At 40.9% G+C, this 19,233-nt stretch overlaps 1 protein-coding gene across 2 annotated transcripts; it reads right to left on the bottom strand.

The window, feature by feature from the left end:
• Positions 1-7,834: 7,834 nt before the first annotated feature.
• On the bottom strand, positions 7,835-18,594 carry LOC139375129 (glucosamine-6-phosphate isomerase 2). 2 transcript variants are annotated; one of them, XR_011627755.1, is made up of 8 exons: positions 18,445-18,559; positions 17,992-18,139; positions 17,765-17,866; positions 16,873-17,055; positions 12,390-12,574; positions 11,982-12,156; positions 11,729-11,849; positions 8,480-10,773 (listed from the first exon to the last, which is right to left on the bottom strand). XR_011627755.1 is itself a non-coding variant. In XM_071116613.1 (7 exons), exons 2-7 carry the CDS (start codon positions 18,113-18,115, stop codon positions 11,791-11,793), a joined length of 828 nt encoding a protein of 275 aa, XP_070972714.1. In that variant the 5' UTR covers positions 18,116-18,139; positions 18,445-18,594; the 3' UTR covers positions 7,835-11,790. The 2 variants fall into 2 exon arrangements, 1 of the variants encoding a protein (XP_070972714.1); XM_071116613.1 differs by having other exon boundaries at positions 7,835-11,849; positions 18,445-18,594.
• Positions 18,595-19,233: the final 639 nt, after the last annotated feature.

Here is a 19,233-nt window from a genome sequence, read left to right on the forward strand (position 1 = left end):
GCCCACCTGTTTTGAGCCCCAACTGTTTAGCTAAAAAAATATATATATACAGTACCAGTCAAAAGTTTGGACACAGCTACTTATTCAAGGGTTTTTCTTTACTTTTACTATTTTCTACACTGCAGAATAATAATGCAGACATCAAAACTATGACATAATACATATGGAATCATGTAGTAACCAAAAAAGTGTTAAACAAATCAAAATATAATTTATATTTGAGATTCTTCAAAGTAGCCACCTTTTGCCTTGATGACAGCTTTGCACACTCTTGGCATTGTCTTAACCAGCTTCATTCAGGTAGTCATCTGGAAAAAGGGTGGCTATTTGCCCACAACGGACTGACTCTCCACCTTCCTGTTCAAGTGAGCATAGCACAACAAGATGAGTCCAAAAATGTATTGTTTGCTGCTCCATAAATGATGTAATATGCCAGGGAGATATGTATAGTGTAGCTAAGTAATACTAAGTGTATGTTGTGTAGTAAACTGTTAGTAACCCATGTGCATCACCTTAATAATTTGGTCCCTTCTCCCCTCATAACGTAGCCTACTGTTCTGACTTGGTGGTGCACATGTAGCCTAGAAATGTCATCATTGAATATTGTAAGAGCTTTCATTGTCTGCTTATATGCCCACTTTATTTATCCTACAGTTCTGACTTGGTGTACAGGGAGAATACTGTAAGTATAGATTATGAAATATAGATTATGCTTGTGTTTTTTCTGTCTCTTATTTGTTATCAGTAACTGTCACGCCCACTGCTCTTTTCATGTTTCTCGTATCAAACTAGTTCCTTAGTTTCCATGAGCAGGGATGCCAGCAAGGCCATGACAAGCATACAAGTACAGTGGATGTCGAGTCAGAGAATCTACGCATGTCTGACACAGAAACAATGACGAGACGTAATTATAACAAAACATTTGGGGGGGCTTTTCACATTGTTACGTTCTGCTTTTTTTGTGACTGACATTCTTCTCCAGTGATTCTCTCCAAAGCAAACGCGTTAACATTATTACGGTTATTACGGTTATTAGTGCTATCACGGCTGATACACATGGCCATAGAGTTTGAGACAACATTGTCTGGGGCTCATCACAGTGGTACGACTAACAGTTTCCATGATGACAGTGCCCACACTCTGCCAAAGGGATTTCCAACCCCATTTCCGAAGGGAATTCTTATCATACGTGTTAGGGAAAGAAGCGCAGGGGTCAGAATGTAGTACTGTCAGTCAATTATTATTATTTTTTTTTACCAGGTAAGTTGACTGAGAATACGTTCTCATTTACAGCAACGACCTGGGGAATAGTTACAGGGGAGAGGAGGGGGATAAATGAACAAATTGTAAACTGGGGACCTAAACTGTCATAAAGAGCTACAACATCATTTAGCAGCCTAATAAAGCCACACTCGGCAATCTCTGTCAATTTAATATTGAGCCATAAGCATTTGTTTTTGTAAACTATAGGGTGGGTTTGAGCAAATTTAAATGTCACAGATTGGTTTGAATTCTTTGGTAGCCACCCCCAAATTCAAAGAGGAAGAGGCAGTTTCCACACATTTGAAATAACTCAGTGAATCAAGTCTTTATCTCAATAGGTACATTATCTACATTTGGTTGGTATGGGACACAACAGGAGTGGTTATGACGTTGGTTACATCATTGACCCCCTGGTGATGAGACCTGTATAATGACAATAATAACATTTAATGAAAATGCTAGATACGTCAATGATGACTACTTTGTAGGACATATCGACAGTTTTTTCATTTAGTCAGCTCTGGGATTTGAACCAGCAACCTTTCAGTTCCTGGCCCAATCTAATTACAGAGAGTGAGGGGTCGAATTGCAGGGCTGCAAGGAACTCCCAAAGAAAATAAGGGCACTCCACATTAACTTAAAAATATGAATGTAGGCTACCATTTCAAATGTTTCCATTTTTATTTTAAGGGCACCCCTAACAATCAGTGTCAGTTGAATGCTGAATGGAGGCTAGCCTCTTCAAAAAGTAAAACCATGTAACAGAATATTTTATCCAGCATTTTGTTGTGAACAATACCATTCCACCATTGATAGTCATTCTCTAAACAAATACATTCCTTGTCCTGATGCAGCTAATCAACTAATGATCAGGCCCTTGATTAATGGAAGTAATGCAGAGCCAGAACAAAAATATGCACCAAGGGTGGGTCACTAGGGCCAGGATTGAAGAACACTGCCACATACCATGATGTGTTGTGATCAGAGCAGGCTAGTGGGAGGAGCTATAGGAGGACGGACTCATTTTAATGGCTGGAATGGAATCAATGGAATGGAGTCAAACTTGTGGTTTTAATATGTTTGACGTGTTTCCATGTATTCCATTCCAACCATGACAACGAGCCCATCCTCCTATAGCTCCTCCCACCAGCCTCCTCTGGTTGTGATGTCAAGTGATGTGATCTGCAACAAAGACAGCCTACAAATGTGACTTATTATAAAGCAATGATATTCTGTGAGGTCTTGCATTGTGATATGAGGCTACAGGACATGTAGGTAACTGATACATAATGCACAGAAGGACATACACCTGTTTTTATAGCTACATGTGTATTGCTGTGTCGCTATCTTAAGGTGAGGCATGTTACTATGGAAGCTATTTTCCCGTCCCTTACATAGGTGGTTATCTGAAATAAAGATCCAGTCACAGTGAACTGTGTCTGTGAGAATAGACACTAGGCCTTTATCTGCCAAGATCAATCCAACTACAGACTTTTCTCAACCATTCAAACGGATTACAGACATTTCAATTAAAGATTTCAGGACAGGCGATATAGACAAAAATCCAAATTGCAATACATTTCCTGAATTGATACGATAACGATAAATAGAACGATAAGTTTATAACATTAATGTGCACCACCGTTTTATTCAATTATTCTTTAAACCACATGTCAAACTCATTCCACGGAGGGTTTAGTGTCTGCGGGTTTTCACTCCTCTCTTGTACTTCATAGATTAATTAAGGTCACTAAATGGTAAAGAACTCCCCTCACCTGGTTGTCAAGGTCTTAATTGAAAGGAAAAAACTAAAATCCGCAAACACTAGGCCCTCCATGGAATGAGTTTGGCACCTCTGCTTTAAACTACCACTACAAGTTTGATGATTGTAGCCATCCATTGTCCCATTAACAATCACCTATAATAGCAAAGTTATTTCATTTCAAACTTCACATTTCTCTAGTATTGGCAGAGATGCCATGTCCATAGGGGGCACAGGGGCATGTGCCCTCTCAGATTTATCCTGTTTAAAATATACAGTGCATTCGGAAAGTATTCAGAACCCTTCAATTTTTCCACATTTTGTTACATTACAGCCTTATTCTAAAATGGATTAAATCGTCGTCGTCCCCCCCCCCCCCCCATCATCAATCTACACACAATACCCCATAATGGCAAAGAAAAAACAGGTTTGTAGAAATGTTTGTACATTTATAAAAAATTAAATGGAAATATCCCCTTTACATAAGTATTCAGACCCTTTACTCAGTACTTTGTTGAATCACCTTTGGCAGCGATTTGAGCCTTGAGTCTTCTTGGGTATGTCGCTATAAGCCCGGCACACCTGTATTTGGCGAGTTTCTCCCATTTTTCTCTGCAGATCCTCTCAAGCTCTGTTAGGTTGGATGAGAGCGTCGCTGAACATCTATTTTCAGAGTAAGTGCACGGATTATCTATATTATCTGTGTTGTCGTTCAGCCACGACTGTTTAACAGATCTCTGCATGTGTGGTTCCCACAGTGAAGCATGGCGGAGGAGGTGTGATGGTGCTTTGGCGGTGACACAGTCTGTGACTTAGAATTCAAGGCACATTTAACCAGCATGGCTACCACAGCATTTTGAAGCGATACGCCATCCCATCTGGTTTGCACTTAGTGGGAATATAGTTTGTTTTTCAACAGAACAATGACCCAACACACCTCCAGGCTGTGTAAGTGCTATTTGACCAAGAAGAGAGTGATGGAGTGCTGCATCAGATGACCTGGCCTCCACAATCACCCGACCTCAACCCATTTCAGATGGTTTGGGATAAGTCGGACCGCAGAGTGAAGGAAAATTAGTGCTCAGCATATGTGGGAACTCCTTAGAGTGTGTTGGAAAAGCATTCCAGGTGAAGCTGGTTGAAAGCCAGGCTGACTCTCGGACCGATTCTTTTCTCTGTATATATCAACGATGTCGCTCTTGCTGCAGGTGATTCCCTGATCCACCTCTACTCAGACGACACCATTCTGTATACATCTGGCCCTTCTTTGGACACTGTGTTAACAAACCTCCAAACAAACTTCAATGCCATACAACACTCATTCTGTGGCCTCCAACTGCTCTTAAATGCAAGTAAAACTAAATGCATGCTCTTCAACCGTTCGCTGCCCGCACCTGCCCGCCCGTCCAGCATCACTACTCTGGACGGTTCTGACTTAGAATATGTGGACAACTACAAATACCTAGGTGTCTGGCTAAACTGTAAACTTTCCTTCCAGACTCATATTAAACATCTCCAATCCAAAATGAAATCTAGAATCGGCTTCCTATTTCGCAACAAAGCCTCCTTCACTCACGCTGCCGAACATACCATCGTAAAACTGACTATCCTACCGATCCTCGACTTCAGCGATGTTATTTACAAAATAGCCTCCAACACTCTACTCAGCAAACTGGATGCAGTCTAGCACAGTGCCATCCGTTTTGTCACCAAAACCACCCACCACTGCGACCTGTATGCTCTCGTCAGCTGGACCTCACTACATATTAATCGCCAGACCTACTGGCTCCAGGTCATCTATAAGTCTTTGCTAGGTAAAGCTCTGCCTTATCTCAGCTCACTGGTCACCATAGCAGCACCCACCAGTAGCACGCGCTCCAGCAGGTATATCTCACTGGTCACCCCTAAAGCCAACACCCCCTTTGGCTGCCTTTCCTTCCAGTTCTCTGCTGCCAATGACTGGAACGAATTGCAAAAATCGCTGAAGTTGGAGACTTATTTCTCCCTCATTAACTTTAAGCATCAGCTATCTGATCGCTGCAGCTGAACACAGCCCATCGGTAAATAGCTCATCCAATCTACCTACCTCATCCCCATATTGTTTTTATTTACTTTTTTGCACACCAGTATTTCTACTTGCACATCATCATCTGCACATCTATCACTCCAATGTTAATTTGCTAAATTGTAATTATTTCGCTACTATGGCCTATTTATTACCTTACCTCCTCGCCATTTGCACACACTGTATATAGACTTTTTCTATTGTGTTATTGATTGTACGTTTGTTTATTCCATGTGTAACTCTGTGTTGTTGTTTGTGCCGCACTGCTTTGCTTTATCTTGGCCAGGTCGCAGTTGTAAATGAGAACTTGTTCTCAACTGGCCTACCTGATAAAATAAAGGTGAAATAAAAAAAATGAAAAAGAGAATGCCAAGCGTGTGCAAAGGGTGTCTACTTCCCAGCTCTCTGCAGGTCATTCACTAGGTCCCCCCGTGTGGTTCTGGGATTTTTGCTCACCGTTCTTGTGATCATTTTGACCCCACGGGGTGAGATCTTGCGTGGAGCCCCAGATCGAGGGAGATTATCAGTGGTCTTGTATGTCTTCCATTTCCTAATAATTGCTCCCACAGTTGATTTCTTCAAACCAAGCTGCTTACCTATTGCAGATTCAGTCTTCCCAGCCTGGTGCAGGTCTACAATTTTGTTTCTGGTGTCCTTTGACAGCTCTTTGGTCTTGGCCATAGTGGAGTTTGTAGTGTGACTGTTTGAGGTTGTGGACAGGTGTCTTTTATACTGATAACAAGTTCAAACAGGTGCCATTAATACAGGTAACGAGTGGAGGACAGAGGAGCCTCTTAAAGAAGAAGTTACAGGTCTGTGAGAGCCAGAAATCTTGCTTGTTTGTAGGTGACCAAATACTTATTTTCCACCATAATTTGCAAATAAATTCATTAAAAATCCTACAATGTGATTTTCTGGATTTTTATTCTCATTTTGTCTGTCATAGTTGAAGTGTACCTATGATGAAAATGACAGGCCTCTCTCATCTTTTTAAGTGGGAGAACTTGCACAATTGGTGGCTGACTAAATAATTTTTGCCCCACTGTACATATGTATATTTTTGTTTTATTTATTTTTTAAGTTGGCTTTAGCTAGCACATAGGTTCCCAATCTCCCGACCTCAAAGCTAATCAAGTTAGAGTATCTAGCTTGTCTAACTACTGTATCTTAGCTGGTATGCCTGCTGGCAAGGTTGGTAGACTTTAGAAAAGCAAGCAATTACTGAATAAGACTCACCTTCCTTTCAATCTTTTACCCAGGTTTTAGCAGAGATGCAGAGCACATTTAGTTTGTTTAAAAAAAAGAACCACTATTCAAGAGGATACAGACAGCTCAACACATATGCTTATATATGCAGAAACATAAACTTATTTTTGACATAGAATTAAGCATAATGATTACGGCTCTAGATTGCATGAAAAGGCAGTTTCAGGTGTTTGAAAAATGCTAAATCCTCCAACTTCCGTATGGGGGGAGGGATGCCTCCAGACAACCCCTTCCATCTTCACGTTCTTTGTGCCCCCTCAGATTTTGGGGGTGCATGACAGCCCCTGAGTATAGGCTTCTTATCATAGTGAACGATATCAGCAAAATGCTTGCGATAAGTGATCGGTATGGTTAGTGTCGATCATTTTTGGTTTATAGTCCCAGCTCTACTATCAAAGTAGGAAGATGCAGTTGAGAATTGTGCCTTTATTGAACACAAAGAGATTTGTTTTAAAAAAGGACACAGTTGAGTCACTTATGAATGTCACCACATTCATCCCTTTCTAAGATGCAATGGAATTAGACTACTTGCTGATGGTTCATTTCAAAGGACAAAGAATGTTCCATCCAAATCATAAAGATATTCAGGAACTAAATGTTTTATATTCAGTAAACTAGTTTGACTATTCAGCAATATTCAGTAGCTCCCAATTTATTATGGCAACTGTCATTCCATCTAAATGTAATTCACATAGAAAGCAAATTAGAAGAAAAAAAACACAACCTGTATGAAATGATGAGCTTTAACTTGTGCTTCAATCTCACCCAGATAAATGCATAGACCCTCTCCCATCCTACATCTTTGTAAATCTGTCTCCATGGCTGTTGTTTTCTTACCTCTAATAACTCTGACAGTGTAAGATATTTCTCTCCCACCCACCTTTAGTTAGCCTTTGTCACTCTGGTAACAAGTTTTAAAGGATCCAACTGAACTGCAAGCCTAGAAGCACAAATAATTTGAACTTTTAAGAACAGATAAAAGTTTGCTGTCCGTTTTTGTCATTACCCTCCTGAGACACAAGACAATTTTGTCCTCTCTAGTGGACATCAGTTCTTGGGCCGTATCTCTGAGGCCATACAAGCCACTGTATTAAGTACTGTTGTCCCTTTGAGAGGAGATTCTCGGCTTTTCAATGATATCACGTGTTATGTTCCAACTTTATCTTCCTGGTTCTTAAAAAAATGTCTGCCGTCCAAATCAGTACATTTCATGGAAATTAATATCTCAAGAATTGTTAAGTGAATTGTCAGGACTGTGTAATCATTTTGTTCACATTAAATAAAAGCTAAATAAGAGCTTATCAAGAAATCGCCTCTGTAGTGAACACCCATATGCTGCAACTATGTTTTTACCTACTGTGCCCATTGACTGTAGTGTTCATTTCTTCCATATTTAAGTCCTAATGACCACTATAGAGGACAATTTCAACTTAAATATGAATAATTTTGCAATAAAATAACAATATGTTTTTCTAATCTTTTTTTGGGGGGGGGGGGGGTCTCAGGAGGCTACAGTAGCTTGACGGTTTGAGAGTATAAAAGGTGTGAAGGTATTTGAAGGCCTCACATTGCAGTCAGTTCTTAAGAGGGAGATCAAACTGACCCTCGGCTATGTACGGCTTCTCAATTTTTGTTGTTTTTAGTTCTCGCTTTTCTTTTCGAACCATAAGTCGGTCATACAAACCAATAATCACCTAGCTATAATGAGAAATGTATTTTTGCAACAATTTCTTGCTTGACACTGATGAAGCTTGAACAGGGTGAAACATTTCTACAAGAGATAGAATACATTGGTTTTCTATTGAATACTTTACATCGTGGATCTGTATTTTTCTTTTTTGGGGGTTCTCAAGCATCAAATATCTCCCTGGGAGTAGGTATTGATCGGTGTGTTGGGGTAGCAGCAGGGAGAGTGTGGGTCAGAGGAGTTTCATTGCTATGTCAGATACGGTCAGTGTCGTCTTTGATCATTGGAGCAGTAACAGACTGTCCGGTCAGAGCCTTGATTCATTGCAGACAGATAGGAGGATTGCCTCATTCTTTGTTTTGGATCTTTTAACCAGTGGTCACATCCAATAAGTTTGACTACCCACTAATACACATAAACATGAACACAAACACAATTAACTCAGGAATTAAGATTTTAATAGTACACAAAGATAGTGCATACATATTTATATGGTGGGTGTGATTGATTGGATGTACACTGAACCCTAAGAAATGGATTAGGCAGCCCTTCCCACACAGCACTGAAGCTGTCTACAGTCTAGAGGTGTTGGAAACCTTGCAGATGGACAGAGAGTGAGGGAAGCTATGTGGACTGCATTCAAGTATCAAAGTCAATGTTCATCGGAGGAAAAACAAGGCCCAAATGTCCTCTGTGTTTTCTATAATCTTACACTAGGTTAGAGGGAAAACCTGGCAAGTCCCATACACTGAATAGGTTTTTTTAGTCATTTTGACAGAACAAGTAGTCCACAGGCTACTGACAAGCTGTCACACATTGCAAACGTATCACTGTTTGTCTTCAGATTGCATTGATTAGTGCTTTCTTTGCTATTCTGCCCCATTGGGTAGTTTAGCACACTTGCTTTACTAAGAGCGACGGCTAGCGACTGACAGGCAATTTTCCTCTCCATTTGTGGCGGTTTATTTTCATTTACTGCCAAAGCAAAGACCTAAAGCCCAAATGGGTGTTAGAACATTGGGTATCACATGATATTCTGTGCAAAAAGAACCACTCGGCACCAGAGGTGGCAGTAATGAAAGGGGCGGTTAGGTGGGCATTTGATCAGGAGATCCTCATCCTGTCATGGACTTCAATGGAGTTATTTGTGGCCCTTAACAACTGATTTAGGGTCAATTCTTCCAACTCCCTTTGAACAAAAACCTCTCCTAAACACTCGCTCCCCGAATGTAAGAAATTATGAGTTGCACCACAAAACTGACTCTAGTCCAGTTGTTAGGGGTAGAAAGGCCTAAATCCATAGGATCAACAGACTCCATCATAATCTCACGGTACTCCGTTGGTGGGACTGTTTAAGCAGAGGGATGGCACTGCTTGATAATGGATACAGTTTAGGCTTCTCTATTATGTCAATTCCCTGGGGGTTTTGGTTAACTTTACTGGTTAACAGTGCCTTAATTTTGCATACTGAGTGAAAAACCATTAACATCAAGCAGAACAAATTGTCAGATCATTCTATTAGCACACAAACAAAGAGCAGAGGAGGTTGACTCCGTCTTGTCATTCTGCAGGCTGGGTAATTAAGCTCTGCATAATATCAACAAAGCAATTACTTTGTATTTACATGTCAAATCTAATCAACATCAGAAATGACATAATTAAAGTTACCACAGGGCTACTTTAGAACTGTGACGCAGACTGATTTGTATTTGTATTTTTACAGAACTAGTGTTTTATGTAGGACCAGATTAAATCAAATTAGCCACAGCAATGTTAATGCAGCAGAGATGTCTTAATCAGTAAACAGGAAATATCAACCTGTGCTTGGAATCTGTCTGGTAGTTTTACAGTTGTGAAAACCAGATTGTCTCCCTCTGTCAAGGTTATGCTCTGCTAGTGGCGGCAGGTTTCTAGCTAAGATCCGAACAACACCATGAAATAAGAAATTAAACAGAAGAGGTGGTGTAATCCATTTACAGCGTATTGTTTTGCTAGCAGAAGCCTTAGTAATAAGCATAAATTGGATAGAACTAATGCAGACAAATCTAAAGCTGTGTAGAAAGACAATCTCAAAAGAAAGATGTAAACAATATCTACTCCATGCTTTCAAAGTGAAGGAAAAGCTATAGGAAATGTCTAATGAACCAAGCCGTACAGTGCTGGCCTGGTTTCGCATCCACTAAAGTTTGTGGAGCCATGCTGGGAATGACAATGTTAAAAATATCTGAGCCAGCACAGTTCAGATGAGCACGAACATGCGAAAAATGGTATACTATTCCTCTCATCAATTGGTACTGGCCCCTCTGATTTTGTATCTTAGTAGAGAGTGACACCTAGTGTACAACAGTGAGACTAGAAATTCATATTTCACTCCCAATAGTGTTGCCTTCATTCCCCTGTGTATCATGCATTTCAGAAAAATGAATGTAACAAAACTCAATATTTGCACTAGATAATATGTCCTCTTTCCATAAAATAATAACCCCCTAAATCTGACTCCTGAGTATACAACTCTGAATAAGTAATACTAAATAAATGGCATTTCTTTACAAGAAGCATCTTCATTGAAATTATAGAACTAAACCATTTATGAGGGGACCTTTGACAGGTCGTTGCCAAAGATACAGGCATTGTCTACGATGGTGTCCTTCGCCAAGGTCTTCACTCTGGTCCTGGAGACTAGACTGGGGCCTGGCTCATTGAAGGCAATGTGGCCGTCTGGTCCGATACCTTGAGAGATAATAACTCAGAAAAACTATATTTTGGTATTTGTTTCATTAGTCCATTGCTGATATAGTTCCAAAATGTTTTGCATATCAGCAATCAAGTTTTTAAGATACATCACTTTCAAAATACAAATACAGCCGGTATGAAGCATTTTTATGAGTTACAGTACATTATGTGCACAATTAATTTCTAAAAGACTCTGTAATCTTGTAAGCCCAGTAGTTGGGAAAAATTGAGTTACATTGAAATGAAAACATACTTGTTCTGGTAGAATGTTCTACAAAACAACAACAAAAAAGGTAAATTAATGACTGATTAGAGATGCTTGAAAAGTTAACATGATGCCTTGACATCAAATGATTGCCGATACAATCTTGTGAGAGCATACAACATGGCCAAGAATTACATTTCGGATACAAAAGACCGTATATTGAGTGTAAATCACTGCGGTGGCGACTTGGAAAGTATAACTGACTGTCAGGTAAACCAACCTACGGAGCGTTCAAAGCTACAAATGACATGGAATGGAGTGTAAAGGAACTATAGTGTTGTATGTTTCCCTGTTAAACAGGTCTCAACAACCCAAACGGGATTTATTTCATCTAAGCTGGTCTAAACATTTTGCTTTCATCCATCCCGTCTCTAGATTGTGCAGAAGGAAGAAAGAAGAGTAGTCGAGAAGGCAAATAAATCTGTTTGAGACTAATACTGCAAAGATTCTGACCTCATAATATATTGGTAACAGTTGTATATGAGAATTCATGGCATCTTTAACATATCAGCTGAGGGGGCATTTACAGTTAGCCTTCATAGTATCCTAATGCAATGTAACAAACTGAGCAAATCTCATGCACTGTAATGCTTGGTTAGTTGTTATGGCAGCCTTAAACCACAGCCCCTAAACTGAAGTGCTGACAAACAATCTCTCTGGCACATTGTCATGCTGGTTGTAGCCTACCAACAACTGGGTCCATCCACCATTTTGAGGTCTGGAATTCTCTGACTTGGTTTTATTCTCCATTATTGGTCCTTTATGCTGAGTACTGGGTCCACCAGTCGGTTGTGAACATGCATCAAACCTGGAGGGAAATTCACAATTAATGGTAAACATGTTAGGTGGGTAATAATTACCAACTGGCCAGTATCAAAGTGCACAACCTTTGTTGTAACCAATTTCCTTTATAGTAAACCCTGTCCTATTCCAAGCTTACCTTTGAAGTACTTGACTGTTTTGACTCTGAGCTCCAGTGTGGCGTCCTCGTCACACACAAAGATGGTGCGTGGGTGCTGCTGGAAGGCTGAGACGGTCCACATGTGGTTGACCCCCTCCTCTATTGCTTTGTACAGGGCAAAGGCTTTGTGGGCTCCAGTGATAAGAATCATAACCTATAACAAACAAACAAACACAATCAATCAATATAAAATCATTATAATTGAAACATCTATTGACACAAGAATCATAATGAACACATTCAAAATTGCAACACAAGTTAGCTTTTGTAAAGAAAATTAGTACATCTACATTAGGTTAAAAAGTTTATTTTGTCTACATAGTGTAAAAATATCTGTGCCATGAAAATATACGAAATAGATGAATATCGTGTTAAGACCTAGTTTACCTCTCGGGCATCCATGACTGTCCCCACACCCACAGTCAAGGCCATGGTGGGGACCTTTGACAGGTCGTTGCCAAAGAAACGGGCATTGGCTACGATGGTGTCCTTTGCTAAAGTCTTCACTCTGGTCCTGGAGACTAGACTGGAGCCTGGCTCATTGAAGGCAATGTGGCCGTCTGGTCCGATACCTTGAGAGAGAATTAATAACTCAAATTATCTTTTGGTATTTGTTTTATTAGTCCATTATTGACATAGTTCCAAAATGTTTTGCATGTCCACAATCAAGGTAAGATATAAAACTTTCAAAATACAGCCGGTACGCTATTTTGCATCATATAATGCTATGTTTTGCAACACATATGATGTGAAATACATCATACCGGCTGTATTTCTCTATTTTGAAAGTTAGATACACAGAAGTATGTGGATATCCCTTCAAATTAGTGGATTTGGCTATTTCAGCCACACACGTTGCTGACAGGTGTTTAAATTGAGCACGCAACCATGATATCGCCATTGTCAAACATTGGCAGTAGAACGGCCTTACTGAAGAGCTGTGACTTCCAACGTGGTACTGTCATAGGATGCCACCTTTCCAACAAGTCAGTTCATCAACTTTCTGCCCTGCTAGAGCTGCCCCGGTTAACTGTAAGTGCTGTTATTGTGATGTGGAAATGTCTAGGAGTAACAACGGCTCAGCCGCAAAGTGGTAGGCCACACAAGCTCACAGAACGGGACCGCCGGGTCTGAATAACACTCACTACCGAGTTCCAAACTGCCTCTGGAAGCAGCATCAGCACAATAACTGTTCGTCGGGAGCTTCATGAAATGGGGTTCCATGGCCGAGCAGCCACACACAAGCCTAAGATCACCATGCACAATGCCAAGCGTCGGTTGGAGCGGTGTCAAGCTCGCCGCCATTAGACTCTGGAGCAGCGGAAACACGGATGCCAGGAGAACGCTACCTGCCCCAATACATAGTGGCAACTGTAAAGTTTGGTGGAGGAATAATAGTCTGGGGCTGTCTTTCATTGTTCGGGCTAGGCCCCCTAGTTCCAGTGAAAGGAAATCTTAACGCTACAGCATACGTTGACATTCTAGATCAGGGGTGTCAAAGTCAAATGGACGGAGGGCCAAATAAAAAAATCAGCTACAAGACGAGGGCCGGACTGTTCGAATGTTCATTGAAAAATTTTTAAATGACGCATATAGTCTAGTGAACCTAATTGAACCTACTGAAAACCTAACAAATATATTACAATATGATCAGATAAATAAAGCAATATTTTCTTATGGCTCTGTCAGTAATCTTTAATTTTCAACAGACACAAAAGACAAATTTCCTTTATATAAATATCCCCATAACATGAACATTAAATGAAAGAAACCGGTATTCAAGGCACCATCAGTAGACTATATTTTCTATTTTAGCAAAAGTGGGCTAAATTTACTTCAAAGAAAAAACAATAATAGCAATTTTCTATCATCCACTCAACTGAAATATTTTTAAAATATAATTGGATTGAAATACAAAAAAATAAAGTGCAAAAATCTATTAATCAAAAACAACACTTTGTTTAAGGAGAAGTAACATGCAGTGAAAACAAATATTAAATTTTAACTTTTAAACTTGAACTGAGTAAAAACTCTAAATATGTGATTGCACAGTAATGTTCACTTGTTTGAGGTTGAGGGTGATACTTGGTGGTGTCCCATCTTTTCCACAAGTTCATCAATGTTCGGGGTAAGGCTCTGAGCTGAAGAAATCCTCAGAATTGAGTGGAGGTGTTCAGCAGTAAGTCGACTTCTGTGTGATGTTTTGTTCAGGTTCATCAAAGAAAACAGTTGTTCACACAGGTATGTGCTGCCAAACATAGACAACGTTTGAGCAGCCTGGATGCGCAGCTGGGGCATTGTGCCGGGGAGGAAACGGGCGAACTCCGCAGCACCCACTGCCGCATATTTTGCCCTCAGTGCATCATTGCATTGGAGGTCAATCAACTCCATTTGGAGGTTTGGTGGTGAGCTTTCCACGTCAACAGCAAATGGGTTACCGAGCAGTTCCAACCTGCTTTTTTGTGCTTCAAAGTCAGCAAATCGGCGTCGAAAGTCAGCGGCAAGCATACCTATTTTATCAGCCAACTGTGTGCTCGGGAACGCACTGGTAGAGAGCTTCTCTTTCATGGTCTGGCAGCTGGGAAAGTGGCTCAAATTTTCTTTCCGCATCTGCGTCTCCCACAGAGTCAGTTTGGTTTTAAATGCCTTCACTGTACTGTACATATCAGAGATGACACGATCCCGACCCTGCAGCTGCAAGTTTATTGCATTCAGATGACTCGTAATGTCACACAGAAAAGCCATTTCACACAGAAACATTTCGTCTCGGAGTTGTGTTGTGTCTTTCCCTTTGCTGTCCAAGAACAGACAAATCTCCTCACGAAGCTCGAAACATCTTTGAAGCACCTTTCCCTGGCTTAGCCATCGCACCTCTGTGTGATAAGGCAAATCACCATGCTCCGTTTCTAACTCCGTCAGAAATGCCTTGAACTGGCGGTGATTCAAACCTTTGGCTCTGATAAAGTTAACTGTGCGCGTGATGATGCTCATTACATGCTCCATTTTCAAGGCTTTACCGCACAACGCTTCCTGGTGTATGATACAATGATAAGCTGTCAGCTCACCTGTCGCGTTTTCCTCTTGCATCTTTTCCCGTATCTTCGCCACCAGTCCGCTCCTGTGTCCACACATCGCAGGTGCTCCGTCGGTTGTCAAACCCACGAGTTTTTCCCAAGGCAGCTCCATCTCATTTACACATCTTGACACCTCTTCATACAAATCATGCCCCGTAGTTGTGCCATGCATAGGACGTAAAGCCAAAAACTCCTCTGTCACGCTTAGGTTGGAGTCCACTCCGCGGATGAAAATTGACAACTGGGCAATGTCAGAAATGTCGGTGCTCTCATCCACAGCCAAGGAATATGCAATAAAATCTTTTCCCTTTTTCACAAGCTGCTCTTTTAGATTGATGGACAACTGGTCTACTCTCTCGGCAATGGTGTTTCTGCTCAGACTCACATTTAAAAAGAGTTGCCTTTTTTCTGGGCAAACTTCGTCACAAACTTTAATCATGCAGTTTTTGATGAAATCCCCCTCCGTAAATGGCCGGGCTGATTTAGCGATCTCTTCTGCCAAAATAAAACTGGCCTTGACAGCAGCCTGGCCTTGTGATTTGGCTTTTTTGAACAGAGCCTGTCGAGATTTGAGGCCTCGTTTTAATTCCTCTGCCTTTTGTAGCCTTTGTTCCATGTCCATATTCTTGTTTTTGTCCGCGTGTTTCGTTTCATAATGTCGTCTCAGATTATACTCTTTCAGTACCGCCACACTTTCTCCACACAGAAGACACACAGGTTTTCCAGCTACCTTCGTGAACATATACTCCGACTCCCACCTTGTTTGAAACCCCCGGTTCTCAGTATCCACCTTCCGTTTTGCCATTTTTGATGGGTATCTGAAAGTTAATTTTACTGTGATGCTGACGACTGCTGTGCCAATAAATATTGAAATGAAGCAGCCTACTGCTCGGTGCGTCACCTTTGCATTGTGGGAAATGTAGTATTGGTGCGTGTAAAAGATCTGCGGGCTGCCGGCTTGCTGCGGGCCGGTTCTAATAATAAATCAAGATCATCCCAGGGGCCGTAAAAAACCTTCTTGCGGGCCGGATGTGGCCCGCGGGCCTTGACTCTGACATATGTGTTCTAGATGATTCTGTGCTTGGGGAAGGCCCTTCCCTGTTTTAGCATGACAATGCCCTCGTGCACAAAGCGAGGTCCATACAGAAATGGTATGGTAAGATCGGTGTGTAAGAACTTGACTGGGCTGCAAAGAGCCTTGACCTCAACCACATTGAACACCTTCAGGATGAATTGGAATGCCAACTGCGAGCCTGGCCTAATCGCCCAACATTACTAATGCTCGTGGCTGAACGGAAGCATGTCCCCGCAGCAATGTTCCAACATCTAGTGGAAAGCCTTCCCAGAAGAGTGAAGGCTGTTTTAGCAGCAAAAGGGGGGAGGGGGGGGCAACTCCATATTAATGCCCATGATTTTGGAATGAGATGTTTAACGAGCAGGTGTCCACATACTTTGGTCATGTAGTGTATCTTGAAAACTTGATTGCAAAACATTTTGGGACTATATCAACAATGGACTAATTAAACAAATACCAAAATATCGTTTTAGGGTGGAATTTTCCTTTAAGACATTAGCTCCTTTAATGAACATAGACCATTGACAAATTGATTAATGACCAGACGACAGTTGCATTAACATAAAGGTAGCCCTGAGACTTTGGACCTAAATTCAATCAATTGAAGATAAAATAGAAACACACTACGGGTCATCTCTGAATGTTTATTCTGTATTCAGGGTGTTAAAACACATTAAAACCAATTTAAGCCACAGGCATGCATGCACGTATAAAAACTGACCTCCCACAAACAAGTCGATTCCCCCAGCCTGGGTGATCTTCTTCTCAAAGGCCTCACACTCTGCTTCCAGGTCAGTGATATTGCCATCCAGGATACTGGCATTAGCTGGATCGATGTCAATGTGCTTGAAGAAGTTGTTCCACATGTAGGAGTGGTAGCTCTCTGGGTGGGCCCGGGGCAGGCCTATAAGTAATATAAGTAATTGTTTTTCTTACTATAGTTATATTTCTTACAAATGTTATAAGAGTGTTCTTTTGTGCTTTACTTACTTATATATATATATTTTTTAAACAGTTGTACTGTTTGAGAGGAGAGCTTGCAAGTAAGCATTTCATTGTACTGTGTGCATATAGGCTACTAAATAAGCTTTGATTTGGTAGGAAAGACAGGTTAGAGCAATACATTTTCTCATCGTTGCTGATAGAAAGGGAGTATAAAGGCATATGCAATAAGATGGGGATGAATCAGTAGGCAATGTTGTTTCTACTTAATTGCCTGCACCTTACCAATTTGCTAAAACAGGAGAAAGTTCAGACTTTTGAGGCAGAGGGCCATAACTTGATGTGACATTCTTGCATTTAAAGACTAAAGCAAAAACAAATGCCAGTTTCGATCACGCTGCTAATAAAATCCAGCCAAGTCAGCTTAACTCCCAGTAGCGGCCAGCGTCACCTCCCACTTCCTCAGGTTATAAATGAGCCGAGTGGACAGATTCTTTCTTCCTGCAAGGCTACATCACTCTGATTCTACATCACTATTACTCCCCAAAAATCATACAGGGTCTGTTTGATATTTGACCCTTTGATGCTACTAAGGGTTTGGCTTGGGCTAAAAAAAATCTTATCCCATCTGTGGTTGGGAGTGTAATTTGTACCTGTAGGCTCAAACTCACCCACATACTCATCCATGTTGAAGGTCTTCACATATTTAAAAGAGAGGTCCCCATTCTTGTGAAACTCTATCAACTTTTTGTAACAGCCAAAAGGAGTGCTTCCTAAAAGAGAGGGACATGGATGATACTTACATACCTACATGACATGCAAACTAACATTTAGTCCCTGGCAAGTTACAATCATTACCAGATACACTTATTTTATCTGCAAATCAATCAAAGTTTACCTGTGGGTAATCCTAAAGTGAAGTATCTGTCAGCACTGGGCTTGAACTGGATGATTCTGTTGCGGATGTATTTGGCTGCCCATTCACTGGCCAGGTCATAGTCCTCCAGGATCACCAGTCTCATTTTGGAGGTGTTGAATGGAGAGATCTAACAGGGAATCAACAAGGACCAATGAGGCAAGCTAATTCATATAGCTAACTAGCTATCCAAATCATACATAAAATGTCGTCCTCACAGTTTGATAGATAGCTAACGTTAAGCATCTGCCCTTACAAGCTAATTAGCTAGCTAGTTTGGCTTGTATTAGCTAACTTAGCTAGCGACCAAAACAGTAACTTACATCTTGCAGTCGCTATAATCAGCAACATGTGCTGGCATTCATTAAAACGAAATAACCAGAAAAGCAATTTTTTTGTGAAGAACTTGTAAAATAATTAAGCAAATAGGCTCACCCTCTTGGTCTCGTTGTGAATATGGGCTATTTCAAGTTTACCGTTTTTTCTTGCTTTCTGGCGACACAATGTAAACACACTGTACTGATCACGTTATTCACCTCCGGTTGTTCATACGAAAAGTACGTGCTCATTCATTGGTTACTTAGTGAAGGGGGACTTCTGGAGGAAAAGAAAGCGGAAGCTGGTGTGGATTGTGAATGTAATGGCGGTAGAATCAAGGAGATATTGAATATTGTCCAAAAGAATGGAGAACGGAGCGAAGTAATGTACAGTTCTGAGAATATCCCTTCGTATCTTGTACAATTTGTTAATGAGGAGCAGCTGATCGGATTACCAATATTGAAAAATCTATTTCAAATTTCCAAACTGAGATTTCCAAAGTGCTGGGTAGTGAAAGCTGTGAGGATCACGATAGGCGTGCTTGCATTGAGTTTTCGTACTTCTCTGATCATAAGGAACGTGTGTTGCGTCTCACCCGCTTTGAGAAGTTTGACGTGTCGTGTATGTCTCTTCGGAACAGGGAACCCATGAAGGTGTTAGTATCTGGCCTCTTGTGGGAAGTCGATGTTGAAGAGATGAAAAATATTCCTGGAGTGATCGTGCGGTGAATGATGAAAAAATGAAGTTACATAAATTACATATTTATTTTATTTTTACCTTTCAACCTGTCCAGTTGGTGGCGGCAATACACCTTTTGGGGGTTGTAGTCCACCATAAAACCCACAGAAGAAGGAGGGACTTATGAATTGGAAAAACGATATGCGAAGAACGAGAAGTTATCATTGA

The sequence above is a fragment of the Oncorhynchus clarkii genome, chromosome 19 (genome assembly GCF_045791955.1).
Source record: "Oncorhynchus clarkii lewisi isolate Uvic-CL-2024 chromosome 19, UVic_Ocla_1.0, whole genome shotgun sequence".
Lineage (NCBI taxonomy): Eukaryota > Metazoa > Chordata > Actinopteri > Salmoniformes > Salmonidae > Oncorhynchus > Oncorhynchus clarkii.